The sequence below is a fragment of the Maniola hyperantus genome, chromosome 5, assembly GCF_902806685.2.
Source record: "Maniola hyperantus chromosome 5, iAphHyp1.2, whole genome shotgun sequence".
Lineage (NCBI taxonomy): Eukaryota > Metazoa > Arthropoda > Insecta > Lepidoptera > Nymphalidae > Maniola > Maniola hyperantus.
In genome coordinates, this window is record NC_048540.1 from 1,621,862 (window position 1) to 1,638,430 (window position 16,569).

At 39.8% G+C, this 16,569-nt stretch overlaps 1 protein-coding gene across 2 annotated transcripts in view; it reads left to right on the forward strand.

Annotated features, from left to right (window-relative positions):
* The window catches only part of LOC117982363 (netrin receptor UNC5C-like), a 123,855-nt gene extending 110,143 nt beyond the window's left edge, over positions 1–13,712 (forward strand). For both annotated transcript variants that reach the window (XM_069498628.1, XM_034968717.2), the window contains 5 exons: positions 3,160–3,297; positions 4,707–4,854; positions 6,238–6,359; positions 7,646–7,879; positions 8,391–13,712. In XM_069498628.1, the coding sequence (XP_069354729.1) occupies positions 3,160–3,297; positions 4,707–4,854; positions 6,238–6,359; positions 7,646–7,879; positions 8,391–9,559 (1,811 nt within the window). In that variant the 3' untranslated portion in view covers positions 9,560–13,712. The remainder of the gene's footprint in view (positions 1–3,159; positions 3,298–4,706; positions 4,855–6,237; positions 6,360–7,645; positions 7,880–8,390) is intronic.
* The last annotated feature ends 2,857 nt before the right edge of the window (positions 13,713–16,569 follow it).

Genomic DNA, 16,569 nt, shown 5'->3' on the forward strand with positions numbered 1-16,569 from the left:
TTTGTAAGCAATAAAATCTGTTAGGCTGGCCACATAGCGAATGAGTTGCTCACATAGTAGTTAAGTATCTCGCGCTACAATAATTGCCTACTGAATATCGCACAGGAGATAATTTAGTTGAAACTGCCGCTCATTTATTGTATCCCATATTATTCCATTTTATTTAGCTTCATTATTTCATTCATTATTCTTTATATCCATTAGCTATTAGAGATATAAAATGGTTTAGATAAAATAAATATAGTCTAGTGAGGCAATTGCAACTACCGGGAAAATGCAACCAATCATATAAATGTGAAGTGTGTCTGTCTGTCTGCTAGCTTTTCACGGCCCATCCGTTCAACAGATTTTGACAAAAATTTGGTACAGAGATAGCTTGCATCCCGGAGAAGGCCATAGGCTACATTTATCCCGGAAAATCAAAGAGTTCCCACGGGATTTTTAAGAACCTAAATCCACGCGTACGAAGTCGCAAGAATCATCTAGTTTAGTATAATTTGAAAAAGCTGTTGTCGTGATGCATCGCTTCGTCCCGCGTGTCTTGCAACTACTGCTGTCGTCATAAAGGCGTTCACTTAGGTACGCAACAAATTTATAACCGGATATTTTTAACTGTTTTTAAACGAACCTTTGAGTGTTTCAGCAATGAAAGTGTATGTATGAATTTGTTAGTGATTCTTTAAAATTGTTACAGTTTTAGATTTTACTAAAGTTTGTTTAATTTGTAACGATGGGATTAGCGTATATGGGTCACCTATAAAAGCCCCTTTAAAAAAATCAGATAAAAAAAGCATAACCGGATAAAGCAACTGGTTGCCCGCGCAATAGTTGCCAATGTATGGCCAGCCTTATATTGTCATATTATGGTAAAGTATGTATTCCGATAATGCACCTTATACTGTAGGAGCGACGCGCGACGTCAGGTTTGGTCGCGGTGGGCCCTTTGGTTATTTTGGTGGAGCATATTTCACGTTTTATGGCCAAACTCGTAAAGCGTTAAAAGCTTATCATACAGGTGTACCTAACCTACAGTCGTTTTATGGATTTGCCTCATTTGAGAGCTGGTGGAAGATTTTTGAAAAAACGGTGATAGCCTAGTGGTTAAGTTGTCGGGATGTCCAGGGTTCGATCCCGAGCAATTTTTTTTAAAAAGAATATTAGCCATGTTTTTTTTTTGATTCTATTAAATATGTACATACTGAATATTATGATAAAATGTAATTGCATGAAATGTTTTCAGTAAATAAATGCTATATTATTATTATTATTATTAGTAGTAGCCATGTTAAATGACTATAATATTCCCCTTCCCTCTCCAACTAAACATCAAGCTTGTGCTAGGAGTAGGTACCTACGACAATAGTGCAACGGGCGGGGTTTGAACCGTCGACCTTTTGGTTTTTCAGTCCACTCCTTTACCTGTTGAGCTATTGAGGTTTATGTAAGTATCAATTGTTTTAACGGCGAGGGAAAACATCGTGAGGAAACCTGCGGTCCTGAGATTTCTCCATAAAGTTCTCAAGGGTGTGTGAAGTCTGAAAGGACACCCATGCTTAGTAGTGGGGTTGATGACCCATCGCCGGTTCACTACTGAGCATGGGTCTCCTTTCAGATTTCACACAGAACATTATAGAGAACTCTCAGGCATGCTGCATGCAGGTTTCCCTTACGATGATGTTTTCCTTCACCAAAGTGATATTTAATTGCTTAAAACCGTGCTTAAAACGCACATAATGTTCTCAATGGTGTGTGAAGTCTGCTAATCTGCACTTGGCCAGCGTGGTAGACTGTGGCCAAAACCCTTCTCACTATGAGAGGAGACCCGTGCTCTGTAGTAAGCCGTTGATATGTTATTAATGATGATGATGATAACGAAATAAATCATTGTAATAGGTAGATATCAATAACTCGAAAAATAACGCCTGTTCTAAAACAATACCAGTAGGCTGTCACGGCTTTCTAGTCACAATTACAAAAATATTGTATAAAGTTGTTCTCCAACTCTCAAACTATTCGTTTTATAGATTCATTTCATTTTAATCCCTTGTAATATTGTAGGCAAACCAAGTTCGCTGCCGAAAGTGACGCTGTAATATTTCCTTATAATAAAAGTTCGCCAGTTTCGCGAGTGAAGAACTTTGTAATTTATACAGCTTTTGTTGAGTTTCGGGGAACATTGGGAACTTGGTTCCCGCAAGAACAAGAATTCAATCGTGTTCCTGTATTCTGTTAGCTTTCTGCTTTGTTCTGAGGAATTTTCTCGGAACAAATCTTAACACGCGCAAAACGAATTAACGGTGAAAAGTGAGTTTAAACCTAGGAATGTTTAAACCTTTGTTTGCACTTTACACTTTCTAGACTTCTCGTTGCAAGAAATCTGTGCGTAAAATATTGTGTACCTATTTACTTAATTTGTTTACAGACCCCTATGACCCCGATTTGATTAAATTATTATTAATACAAAAGTGATTTTCGTTGCAACTTTTTAGATATCCCATATCTTGCCAATTTTTCTAAAACAGATAATATTAGTTACTATTATACTTACATTTTTTATATTTTGTGCAAAAATCCTTTATTCTAGAATAATATAATGAGCATACCCTCCCCGGCTTCGCTCAAGTTTGTTTTTTTCTATTCACGGCATAATAAGGCCCGGTTTCCAATAAAGCGGAATAAAGATGATAAAAACTGTTCAGTAGACCAATCAAAATCTCAAAAAAAGACGTGAAAAAAATTATCACGTCGGCTTTAAAAAAAACTGATTCACCAATCAGAATTTTTAAAAGACTAGCTTATGCTCGCGACTTCGTCCGCGTGGACTATCAAACCCCTACTTCACCCCCTTAGGGGCTGAATTTTCAAAAATCCTTTCTTAATGGATGCCTACGTCATAATAGCTATCTGCAAGCCAAATTTCAGCCCGATCCGTCCAGTAGTTTGAGCTGTGCGTTGATAGATCAGTCAGTCAGTCAGTCACCTTTTCCTTATAACGTGATAATTACTGAACACATCTCCTCTCCGCTCTGTTTAAGTGGAAATCGGGCCTAATTTATTGGACAGATTTTAAGTTTGTTTGTTCTTACTTACTTTGTTAGTTACTACTTACCCGTCCCAAAAGAAGGCAGTCTACTTTAATTCAAATAATTTTGTCAACAGTGGCTGCCCACAGCGATATCCCTCTATACATCGGCATAGCGGTGGCCGTGGTGGTGTTTCTGGCGGGAGCAGCTGTCGTATACAAGTTACTGCAGAGGAAGACGCGGGACCACTCGCTGTATACTATGACTAGGACTGGTAAGTCTTTATTTTTTACTAGCTTTTTTTTTTTTTTTTTATTGATCACGTAAATTTCACTAATACATTTTAAAATAAACAGTTCGCTATCCTCTGGAAACTGTTAAAGTTTATGTGAGGATGGCGAGTTCGCGTTATACAAATTTAACAAAATCTAGGTAAAAAACTGTTGTAAAAATTAAAAGCTGTTAATTAGTGCATATTTGTACATATAAAATATCGTTACATGAAACACTTCCTAGACCTAGACTAGGCATCCATAGAGGCACCTAGATCCAGGAAGTGCCTCTTACAAGCTGATGCCCGCGACTTCGTCTGCGTGGAATTAGGTTTTTAAAAATCTGTGCAGCGCCGCTCTAGTGCGATATGCGCCATACAAAATGATAGAAATGATATTTTGACGCTCTGTGCCGCGACGTGCAGCTCGCTGAAGCGACGCGCCGCGCCGCTTAGGTGCGTACAAACCTTCAGGGTGATGTTGGGGCTCCCCCGACACTGTAGTGCATCGGCTATGTTTGCATACGCGTATACGGATGACTTTTATTCAGTCATGCGCAAACGAGTTGCATCGCTGATGCGCAGAGTGAGAGGGAGCAACAACGCCATACTGAGGGTTGTTAGTGAAAAGCCTGACTGCCGCATATTGCGGCACTAGGTACATACACATGTGTATGTACCTAGTGCCTCAGTGCGTACCGGGAAATATTTAAATTAAGGTTTTTATTTTTAATTACATGTAAGTTATACGTACTAACATAGTTTTAAGTCTTTAAATATTACTACTATTTACTAACACCATATGGACCACGGTCTGAAATAGAGATTTTTTTATTTTTTTTAAATCCCGCAGGTACTCTTTAATTTTCCGGGATAAATAGCCTATGTCCTTCCTCGGGATGCAAGCTATCTCTGTACTAAATTTCATCAAAATTGGTTGAACGGTTGGGTAGTGGGAAGCTAGCAGACAGACAGACAGACAGACACACTTTCGCATTTATAATATTAGTATGGATTAGCTTATTCCCGTGACTTCGTCCGCGTGAACTACACAAATTTCGTACCCCTTACGGCGATTACGCACTGCATTTCCGTCATCCGAGTTCTATCCGTCATCCGTGAGAATACCATCGATTATCTACGACATATTATGTCATAAGCTCCCATACATAACAAAAAGGAACCTATTTTCACGGACTCGGACATTATGGAGAACTCTCAGGCATGCAGGTTTCCTCACGATGTTTTCTGCAGCAAGTGTGGTATTTAATTACTAAAAACGCACATAACTCCGAAAAGTTAAAGGTGCGTGCCCAGGTTCGAACCCCCGACCTCCGATTAGAAGGCGGACGTCCTAACCACTAGGCTATCATTGCTTACATACTATACTATTATACTATGCTTTCCCAAAGATTTCCAACCGGAGATGTACCCGACTGTGGAGAAGCAATCTCTGTCATTGGCACCAGACCTGATGCAGCACCGGCCTCCGAGATACGAGCACCCTCAGCCGGATCCGAGGACTGAACACCACTATGACGTCCCACATCTAACTAACAGGTAAGAACTCAGAACTTTTCTGGTGGGATTTAAAATAAATAAAAATTGTATGTTTACGTAATTTTAACTGAAGGAACAATTAGGGTTGTCAAGCATCAAATTTTGTCCTAAAGGCAACCATTGAGTAAAAATATTAACAAAATAATTTTCTCCATATTTACTCATCATCCATAATCTGCAAGTGCTATCCATACTAATATTATAAATGCGAAAGTGTGTCTGTCTGTCTGTCTGCTAGCTTTTCACGGCCCAACCGTTCAACCGATTTTGATGAAATTTAGTATAGAGTTAGCTTATATCGGGGAAGGACATAGGCTACTTTTTATCCCGGAAAGTTGAAGAGTTCCCACGGGATTTCAAAAAACGTAAATCCACGCGGACTAAGTCGCGGGCATCATCTAGTAGTATTTAAATAAATAAAAATACTAGAAGTTCACGTAATTTTACATCAAAAATAATAGGCTAGTTGACACTTTTTTTAAGTAGGTCTTAAATGGTTAATATTTGTCCTATTAGATCAAAAAAATTAACACTATATTTTTTTGCGCCCTAAAAACCGTAAAACTTTAATTTAAAAATATATTTTTCTTAGACAGGTGAAAACACTGTCGGCCATGTTTGGCCGATAGATTATCTGTGCTCTGACGTCATGCATTTGTAAACAACAGCATAACCTCCCAAAGTTTAATAAACATGACTTCTATATTAGTTTACATGAAAAATGTAGTAATTATCGTTATTGTATCATCCGAGAATGTAAAAAAAGTAGATAATTTAAAGTCCTGACAAACTTTTACGGACTTTAAATTTTATAAATATGGATACTACGTTAGTCCACGCGTGACATAGGGATGACATTTCTTTGTTTACATATTTAATGACGTCACATCATGGCTGACAGCGTTTTCTGCGTTTCAAATAAAAATAAAAATTGTATTTTTTTAAATTGGATTTATATATCCATCCTGCGTTTTTAATAATTGTTATTGATATATTTCGTTGTCTTAAGCAAAATACTATAATAAATAATCATTTATTGGACGAAATTAGATATGAGTCAAGTAGCCTATTAGGGTTGTCAAGCAACAATACTACTCGTGCGCGATAAGTTGAGACTCGCTTGGAATGCAACCCTCCGCCAGCTTCCCCTGTAACTTTCCCTCAAGCTCCCGTGTTGTACTGTAGACAACGCCATTTTTTTAACATCTTAGTCTCGTACTTGCTTACACGTCACGCAACGACGACGCGCTCCGATTTTTGTCTACAGTACAACCACGCGTCTGTGGCGTCACCGCCCCCCCAGGTCTCAACTTATTGCGCACGAGTAGTATTGACCTAAAGGCGAATGAAAGAAACATGTTAATAGTATAATTTGGCCCGTAGTTACGCGTCGCCAGTGGACCATCAGGTGACTCCGTGCGCCTCGAGCAAGGGCCAGAGCGACGAGTACGACAGCAAGCCGTACACGGAGTCAGAACACTCGGCATCCAGTTGCTTCACTAGTTGTAAGTAGATACCTGTGGCGACAGGTCGAGATGACAATCGGGGTATGAGGCGTCACACGACGACCTCCCTGGCGCCAGTGGCGTGCAGGTCATAGAGGCATAAATGCACTGCTTACCCCAGTTGTAATAGCTCAATGCATATTTTTCATTATGACCTGCCAGTAAACAGGTTCCTACTTAACTAATGCATACCCTGGCTTCAAACCCTGTGCACGCCACTGCCTGGCGCAGTGGTAAGCGCTGTTGTCTTATTAGTGTTAGTTATTACACAATTGAAGATTATCTAAATGATAAAAGAGGGTGGATTTGACCTGTACCCGTAGTACAAGATTTTACGTCTCACCAAACGAAACCAAATTCGAGAGTCGAAATACTTCCTTCCGCGTTACAGTAAATTGGACCTAAACAGCCTTGAATTGAAGTCAAATATTCAATGCCACTGATTTTAATTTCGCAATGTTTCCGCTTGGAGCGCTGGCTGTAGAAGTGTAGACAAACTTGAGCTTTAAAACAAGGCATTTAAGATCCAGTTTACTGTAACGCGGAAGTATTTCGACTCTCGAATTTGGTTTGGTTTGGTGAGACGTAAAATCTTGTACTACGGGTACTGCAGCTCGTTCCAGCAACGCATAAGACTGCAAATACTATTTTATACATGGCATAATCTTGTACCTACCTATATCAAATATTTGAAAAGAGCAACCGCCGAGTTTCTTGCTGGTTCTTCTCGGTAGGAAAGGCATTCCGAACCAGTGGTAGATGCATCCGACTATTCGAAAGTACTTGTAAAAGTTTATTCGAATAAAAAAGTTTTTTTTTGTGGGAGGTCCCGGGTTCAATTTTATTATTTCTAAATTTCTCGTCTGGTCTGTTGGGAGGCTTCAGCCGTGCCTAGTTACCACTCTACCGGCAAAGCCGTGCCGCTAAGCGATTAAGCGTTCTGGTACGATGCCGTGTAGAAACCAAAGGGGTATGGATTTAATAAAAAAACTGTCATACTCCTTCCAGGTTAGCCCACTTCCATCTAAGACTGCATCATCACTTACCACCAGGTGAGATTGCAGTCAAGGGCTAACTTGTATCTGAATTTAAAAAAAAAATTAAAAAAGGCTTCCGCTAAAAAGGATTTCTGAAAATTATTAATTAATTAATTATCCCCTAAGGAGGTGAAATAGGGGTTTGAAATTTGTGTAGTCCACGCGAAGTCGCGAGCATAAGCTAGTAATTCTTATAAAACGCAAGTCATGTTTTAGGAACAAATCTGTTACTAAATAATTTTGTTCTAGCGGGATCAATGTATGACGCAGCAAATGAGTCAGTGACTCTCCAACTAGCGGAACTCGTCTCGAACTCACCAATATCGCAATCACTAGCAGTATCCAGCTCTGGAGCAAGACTCGCTCTACCGGCCGCTGGGGTGGCGTTATCTATACCAGAAGGAGCCCTTAGTAGGGGTCGCAGAGAGCAGATCTATTTGGCTGTTGTGAAAGACGACAGATACAGATCGAGGTTTGGAAAAGGTAAAATATAACTTACATGTTGTTATTGTTAATTAGTTTCAATATCTTTCAAGAACAACTACAAAAAACAAATAAGTAGCTCTCGCAAAAGAAACCAGAAAGTTGTAGGTGCGGTGAAGCTTAGTTTTAAATTAAAACCTGTTGATTTTTAATTAAAACCAATTGATATTTTTATTACTCATGAATAATTTTTTAATCAGTAGGTAATTACAATCTAGTTTATGATTTACTCTTGACTAACAAGAAACCAAAATTGACGTCTCAATAAACGAAAATTGTACCTTCTTAAATATGGCTTCAAGCTATTATGGTATATTATGTTTAGGAGATAAAATCTTTAATATAAATAATGAAAATCTAGATACAAACTATAAATACGAACCATTAAAAACTCCTATGTAATTACCCCGTGAAATCGTAACGGGTAATTTATGCAAAGTAATATCAAGCGAGCCTACGGCGGACGCGCTAACATGTAGAACATTTTGTTGAAACGGTTTTTTGCCCGCAGGTATCACGCAACTCAGCCCGGTAGTTAAGTGCGGCCCGCCTCGTCTCCAGCTTAATAAGTCAGTTATCCTTCAAATACCACATTGCGCAAGTCTCAAACACGGCTTCTGGAACCTTGCACTTTATGCCATAGACCACAACACTGCAAAGACAGACTTGCAACCGCAATGGAAGAAAATTGTCAACCTGGGACAAGAAACGATAAATACACCAGTTTTTACCCAATTGGACACAGAGAAAATATTCCTTGTAACAGACATGCTATCCACCTTCGTACTAGTCGGTGAAAGTTTTAATGGAAAAGCCGTAAAGACTCTTCAATTAGCCGTCTACGCACCTGCCTCATTAAGCGACTCCTGTACAGAATACAGCATACGGCTATATGTTTTCGAGGACACACCCTGCGCACCGTATTACTGTCAAGAACAGGAGAAGAAATTGGGAGGTGTGCTACTCGAGCGCCCCAAAACTTTGTTATTCCAAGACGGAGGATCGAATTTGTGTTTGAACTTAGAACATTTAAGCCCGGGCTGGAAAGCTAAACCGGGTGTAGGTTACCAAGAAATCCCCTTCAACCACGTTTGGGGGTCGAATTACAACGCGCTGCATTGCAGTTTCATTCTCGATAGGACATATGACTGCGATAATATCGACTTTAGTATTTCAGCGTGTCAGAGAACTAATCCATCTTACAAACAGACATTCCGAATATCGGTAGACGATTTGCGAAGCCGATCTCCTCGAGGTCGATCACCTCGGGAATCGCAGCGTAGTTTTAACATAACAGAGAATTTATTGGAGGCTCGAATGTGTAGAAGCGAGGACGGGAGCGATGGCGGTAAAAGGAACGTGACTGTTAACGAAACTGGAGTGAACGAGTGCGCTGAGAGCCCATTTAAATTAAGCGTTCGGGTGAAGAGGCAACTATGTGCTATATTGGATCCTCCGAACGCTCGCGGTAACGACTGGCGCGCGCTCGCAGCGAGACTCGGAGTGGATCGTTATACGACGTGGTTCGCCACAAAGAGCTCGCCGACCGAAGCTATCTTGGAGTTGTGGGAATGCAGGGAGCGCGGCCCCGGCGCCACTGCGGGGCTCGCCGCCGCACTACGCCAAATGGACAGGCACGATGCGGCCGACTTACTGCAGGGGAGACCCTCCTGGTTATGAATTCCTAATCAGTTCGAGTAATCTACATAATACGTGAGTGTTTAAATACGGAAATACAGATACAGTGCATTTCTAAGGCCTAGACAGACTGCGCGCGGTAGCAGAACGCGTCTATAATTTGTAATACAAGGAATTGTATATTGTGCGTTACATTGCAAAACACTTTGATTAATGTGAATCCAGAATAGAATAGATTTTTGTCCTAATAAACTTTACAAGTGCTTTCGAATCGTAAAATTAACCTGACGCTGGTTCGGAATGGTATCCCTACCGAGAAGAACCAGCAAGAAATTCGGCGATTGCCCTTTTCACAAATTCTATTTATGATACATATAATATGTACCGTACCTACAGTAACTGCAGTCTTGCTGGATTTTATTTCTCACATAATTTTCGATAGTTTTACACTTGTTTAAAAAATGTATATAATATGGCAAATCTAAAATTGATTGTCTAAAGTTTTATCATAAAAGAGCTGTAGTGAAAACGCGTTCAAACATTTCCTTGTATTACAATTGTAAGACGCGTTAGAAATGTTAACTTTCGGTTTATACCTAGAAGCGCGAATTCGTGTTCGCCACGTGGCTTATGCCACAACGAGCGTGAAACGCGCAGAAAAAACGATAGTCTGTAACCACCTTAATGTCTGTCTTATAAACGTTTGTTGATAATATGTGTAGTTTAAATGTTGTTTAGAGAAAAACGATAAAATTAGTTTCGTAGGCCGATGGTCTTTGTAAAATCGTGGGTATGTAGTTTATTTTGTATAGAGCCTATATTATATGTATGCTGTAGATACGCGGGAGAGTAAATTATATTATAGTAGCAATAATAGTGCCTATTTCTTATAAAGAACGACGCCAACGATTTATAGTTGGTAAACACGGTTGGTTGAATTTTGTTATTTTTTATAAGTGTTTGAGTGTTCAAATATAAACTATAATTATATAGCTTGGTTCTTGTTTCTTTTGCTTATATACGGTGTATTTTTTGTATTCGGTTATTATGATTTAAACCATATAATATATACAATAATTCTCCAAGTAAAATGGACCTTCTTTAGACAAGTTGAGTTTCTACAATTTTGTCTAAATGTAATTATCTAAGTACAGATTATGGTGACTACTACTAAACTGAGCTAAAATACTAACTCGGAAATGATTAAACTAAGCTAAATTTAGCAGTATAGCCCCGCTATCCACCAAACCGGAGCTGAGTCTAGTAGACCAATAAAATAATCCATACTAATATTGTAAATGCGAAAGTGTGTCCGTCTGTCTGCTAGCTTTTCACGTCCCATCCGTTCAACCGATTTTGATGAAATTTGGTACCGAGATAGCTTGCATCCCGGGGAAGGACATAGGCTACTTTTTATCCCGGAAAATCAAAGAGTTCCCACGGGATTTTTAAAAACCTAAATCCACGCGGACGAAGTCGCGGGCATCATCTAGTAATTGATAAATTACTTGATAGTTTTCCACGTCATCTATGACTTATCAACAATCTGATTGGCGTGCTAAACAAATCTTCGCCCATTTCCGCTTTGGAGGATACCTTACTTTAAAATAGTTCTTTCCTTTTCATAATGCTCCCTGACGACAAAGGTAGCTTTAGTACCTATCAATTTAGTTGGGAGAATTGGATAGGTAAGTACATCAAAATTAGTACCAGATTTACAAATAAACGAAAAATATTAATAATATGTTTTATGGAAGATATTTAAGTCGCATCTGCAATACAGGGTTTTCCTAGTGCAGAGGGTAGGAAACTTGTTTCTTGTGTCTAAATTCTAAATTCAAAATAAATTATTCTTATTCTTATTCTTATTTCTGATTGTCTGCTACAACAAGTACCTAGTGTGGAACTTTTAAGAAAAACCTTAATTACCTGGTTTGAAAATAGGAGGTTTTGTCACTTGGAAGGTTACTGTATTAGATATGGTTCATTTAAGATTAAGTGCCAAATTGTTGATGCTGCAGCATTACCTTTGGCAATAACAAAATTGTATATGCACTATGCTGAGCTTAAAATTATAAAACTCTAGGTACCTAGTTTAGTGTTTTTTGTTTTTTTTTTACTGTAAAACGGAGAAGACTTGTGTCCAATGCATTTATGTATTAAACTAATCTACTAACTAAGCTAGATTTGCTGTGTAGTGCCGATTTGAATCGTCATCATCATCCATAGTCGGCTTATTACAAGTACATGTACATTGTACCTACCTAGCACGGGTCTCCCCTCTCAAATGAGAAGGATTTCGGATAAATAATTTAACCGATTTAAAAAGCGACGGCATTATATTAATATTGGATTCTTCTGGTTGGAGGCTTCGGTTGTGGCTAGTTACCACCCTACCGGTAAAGCCGTGCCGCCGAGCGATTTAGCGTTCCGGTACGATGGCGCGTAGAAACCAAATGTGCATGGGTTTAATAAAAATTGCCATACCCCTTCCAGGTTAGCCCGCTTCCATCTTAGACTGCATCATCACTTACCACCAGGTGTGATTGCAGTTAAGGGCTAACTTGTATCTGAATAAAAAAATACTGAGTACGGGTTTGAATAAATTGATCGAATTCAAAGCAACTTTTTTTTTTTTTTTAAAGAATATTAGCCATGTTAAATGACTAATATTCCCCTTTCCTCTCCAACTAAGCGTCAAGCTTGTGCTAGGAGTAGGTACGACAATAGTGCAACGGGCGGGGTTTGAACCGTCGACCATTCGGTTTTCAGTCCACTCCTTTACCCGTTGAACTATTGAGGCTCTTTTCGACATTTATGATATTAACATGTATTTCACAAAATAATAGTAGTATGCTAAACCAAAACCATAATCGTTTGTGTAATCGAGAAAAGTTTTATTTTTATCTAAAAAGATAATTAATATCTACTATAAGATTGATATCGGCACTACACTATGAATCAATCTTTAAATGTTCACTGCCCATAATGTCTCGGCCAAAAGTATTTATTTATGTTCTCCACTTAATATTCTGGAAAAGCTAACTGACTGACAGTATCGACGTACCTACAGTTCAAAGCGCTAGGTCTAGAAACTTTTGCATGTAAAGGTTTCCGTTGTAAAGTTGCCCCTAGTAAAATAAGTAATTTGAGCAAAGCTGGTACGGGTTAGCTAATATAAATTCAAAGTTCAATTCATAAACTGCTATTACAATCAGTGAAAGACAATTCATACTTATCCCTAATTTAATCACAAGTAACTCTATTTGTTTGGTACATTTTCACGGCCCTTAACGGATTTTTTATTCCCGAAACTCAGAACTTTCACGGGATCTATAAAAAATTTAAAACCACAAGGACGAAGTCGCGGAGGATATCATCAGTAAATACTCTTTGGCTAGGGCACTTATTTTACCTATACTATGAATACTACTAACATTTTTCTACTTAACGTCTGTATATAAGGAGAATAATAGATTGTAAATACTTGTATCGCATTTAACACGTAGTTTGAAAGAAGGGCTAGTATGAGTTTTGAAAACGTTTACCAACTTGCTAGGATCAACAATATTGATAACTGGTGGAGCGTATCAAAAAATATTTTTTACTCAAACTTAATGGGGGTGGGTAGAGATGATTCTTTATTCGTGGTGTATTCGCTTATGTGTGACCCATAAAAAAAATAGTTTAATTGGTTAACTATGTGATTAGTATGAGATAGCCAATGGTGTTGAACTTCAAGCGTCAGCAGTCAGAGTAAAATGGACTTAATAATCAGTCGATCGTATTTAATTTTGCAAGGTTTACTCATGGAGTGCTTGCTGGAGATGTAGATATGTACTTTTAACTTGTACGAACTTGAGCTTTAAAACAAGGCGTTCTTACTATGTTACGCTAACGTGTTTCGATGCTCAATTCTATCAACGGTGGTTAGATGTAAAATAATACTCATATCATGATACGCAGTGGGTGGAGATCAACCCTACTTCAGTACTATTAACGTAGAGAAGGCGATACGAGAAAACGTTTTCAAACTCATATTATCCCTCCAGAATCAAGGCAACAATGATTTTGTATATGGACAGATGTCACCACTGCTGTAGACTATATATATTTTTGTTAAAGTGATGACTATTAAAATAAATGGATCTGTGATAATTAAAATAATATGAAATAAATTATGTTTAACTGTGGACTTTGGTTTTTATTTACGAAAACATTTATTCTATACTGTCATTTAATTTGGGCCACAAAGGAACGCAAAAGGGACTAACTACATTTATTCAGCTCCATTCGCGTTTCGCTGAACGATTTTGGTAACTACAGTTCCGCTTCTATCAGCCGCGTAGAGCATCGTACGCCGCCTGCGCCACGTACAGGCAGGTGGGACAGCGCTGTCCCACCGCAGTCCCACCGCATACAGCGCTGTCCCGCCGCATACAGCGCTGTCCCGCCGCATACAGCGCTGTCCCGCCGCATACAGCGCTGTCCCGCCGCATACAGCGCTGTCCCGCCGCATACAGCGCTGTCCCGCCGCATACAGCGCTGTCCCGCCGCATACAGCGCTGTCCCGCCGCATACAGCGCTGTCCCGCCGCATACAGCGCTGTCCCGCCGCATACAGCGCTGTCCCGCCGCATACAGCGCTGTCCCGCCGCATACAGCGCTGTCCCGCCGCATACAGCGCTGTCCCGCCGCATACAGCGCTGTCCCACCGCAGTCCCACCGCATACAGCGCTGTCCCACCGCATACAGCGCCGTCCCACCGCATACAACGCTGATCCGCTGCGTTCAGCGCTGTACGTGGATTTTCGACGTTGAAGTTGCAACTTGCATAGCGCTGAATGCAGTGGAACAGCGCTGTACGCGGGAATAGCGCTGGACCCTGGCGTTAGCATGCGCATGATAAAAACATTTTTTTCCTCCTTTTTTGCCTGTTCGCTGTGAAAGCTGAATAGACGCGGAAAGCTGAACGGATGCACCTCTATACAAAACTAGTGCTTTCTATGGACAAGCTGAATTGAGCTGAATAAGTGTAGTTAGTCCCTTTAGGTCAATTTCCACTGACACAGCTAATCGAAGCAAGCAAGAAGTGAAAATCTAAACTTTACATATTGACCTCTACTGCAGTCTACGCACATTTCTTTTGAGTCCAAGAATCTAATTTAAAATACGACAAACTACAAATAGAAGAAAACCCAAACAAAACAAGGTGTTTAAGGTACATCAGTCTTCATATTTCACGCTTCGTACCTTGTCCAAGCTTTAATTTTGAACCATTCTAAACTCATAGACTCGACAAGCGTGAAAATTAAATCTACCGTGACTATTGTAACACTTGTAAACGAAGGTTCCTATGATAATAGGACAGAAACCTTGGTTTAAATATTTGACCGAATTTTCTGGAGCAACTATAACAATAAAAACCGGCCAAGTACGTGGCGGGCCAAACGCATTGTAGGGTTCCGTAGTCACAGTCCTCGAAAAACAGATATACCTCCTTAACCTGTGAACCCTACATAGCCATGATAGTTTTCCTTTAAAATTGATTATATATTATACTACTGCTGTGAATTTTTTTTCACGTTCCTATATACTACCATTGGGCTGATAGAGAGCGGGGGGCGGGGGGGGGGGGGGGCGACGACGACGACGACACTTGACTCAAATAAAAATTAACATTTCAAAACATCATATCTATTTTACAAACAGATTTCTAGCACTAATAGTCTGAGATTAACCGAGGACGGACGGACATGGCGAAACTATAAGGGTTCCTTGTTTACTACGGAACCCTAAAAAGATATCTGGCTTGAGCAAATCTATTTCATTATCATCATCATCATGATCAACTCATCCCTGGCTCACTACAGAGCACGGGTCTCCTCTCAGCAATTTGGGAATTTGGGAAGTATAATTTCTAAACTAAATTGTCTCTGGTCTGGTATGATGGCTTGGCTGAAAGCATGGGACACGACCGGACAGACATTAGGCGCAGGACCTTCCCAATTTAGGGCTGCTACTAAGATATTTTTAAATTAAATCCCCAGTATTTTTTTAAACATTATGGACGGCTCTCAGTCATGCAGTTCCCTCACGATGTATTCCTTCACTGTTGACAGCAAGTGATATTTAATTAAACGCACATAACGATCTAACCCGGGACCTCTTGCCTATTAGACAGAAGACGTCTCAACCGACGGCTATTACAGATCATTGATCATATTATTACATCATATTATTGAGAAGTGGAGGGCATCACAACCCTCCACCTCTCATGGGTCCCACCAACCTCTCGGTTATGTGGGCCGAATTGCAGGAGGGTTATTCCCTACAAATTATTTTATGTCTCCTTGTCCCTTATGCTCACTTTCCCCCCTTGGGGGATACGCCACTATGACAGCTGAGATCCCCGCTGCTGTTCCTTCGTGGTGCCGGCCTGGCACCTGTACGTTCCGAGCTCCGAGTAAAAGCTTTATAAAAAACCGGCCAAGTGCGAGTCAGGCTCGCGCAATGAGGGTTCCGTACTACAGTCGTATGTTTTCGACATTTTGCACGATAATTCAAAAACTACGATGCATAAAAATAAATAAAAATCTGTTTTAGAATGTACAGGTGAAGGCCTTTCATACGATACCCCACTTGATATAGTCACTCACTTCGAAAGTTGAAAATACTAATAATTAGTTCATGACCACAATTTAATTTTGTTTTTGTGTGATCTAACCCTAAATTTATGGTTTTCAGATTTTTCCCCAAATGTCAGCTATAAGATCTACCTACCTGCCAAATTTCATGATTCTAGGTCAACGGGAAGTACCCTGTAGGTTTCTTGACAGACAGACGGACAGACAGACAGACAACAAAGTGATGCTATAAGGGTTCCGTTTTTCCTTTTGAGGTAAAAATAGGCCTACCCTTCAAATACAAAACCATTTCATGCATAAATAATTTCCCATTAAAAATGAACTAAGTGCAAGTAAAGCCATGTGACGGCCAATTAGTCACCTCTCTGACGTGTGACGTAACAACCACCTGCCCACTACAGTACAC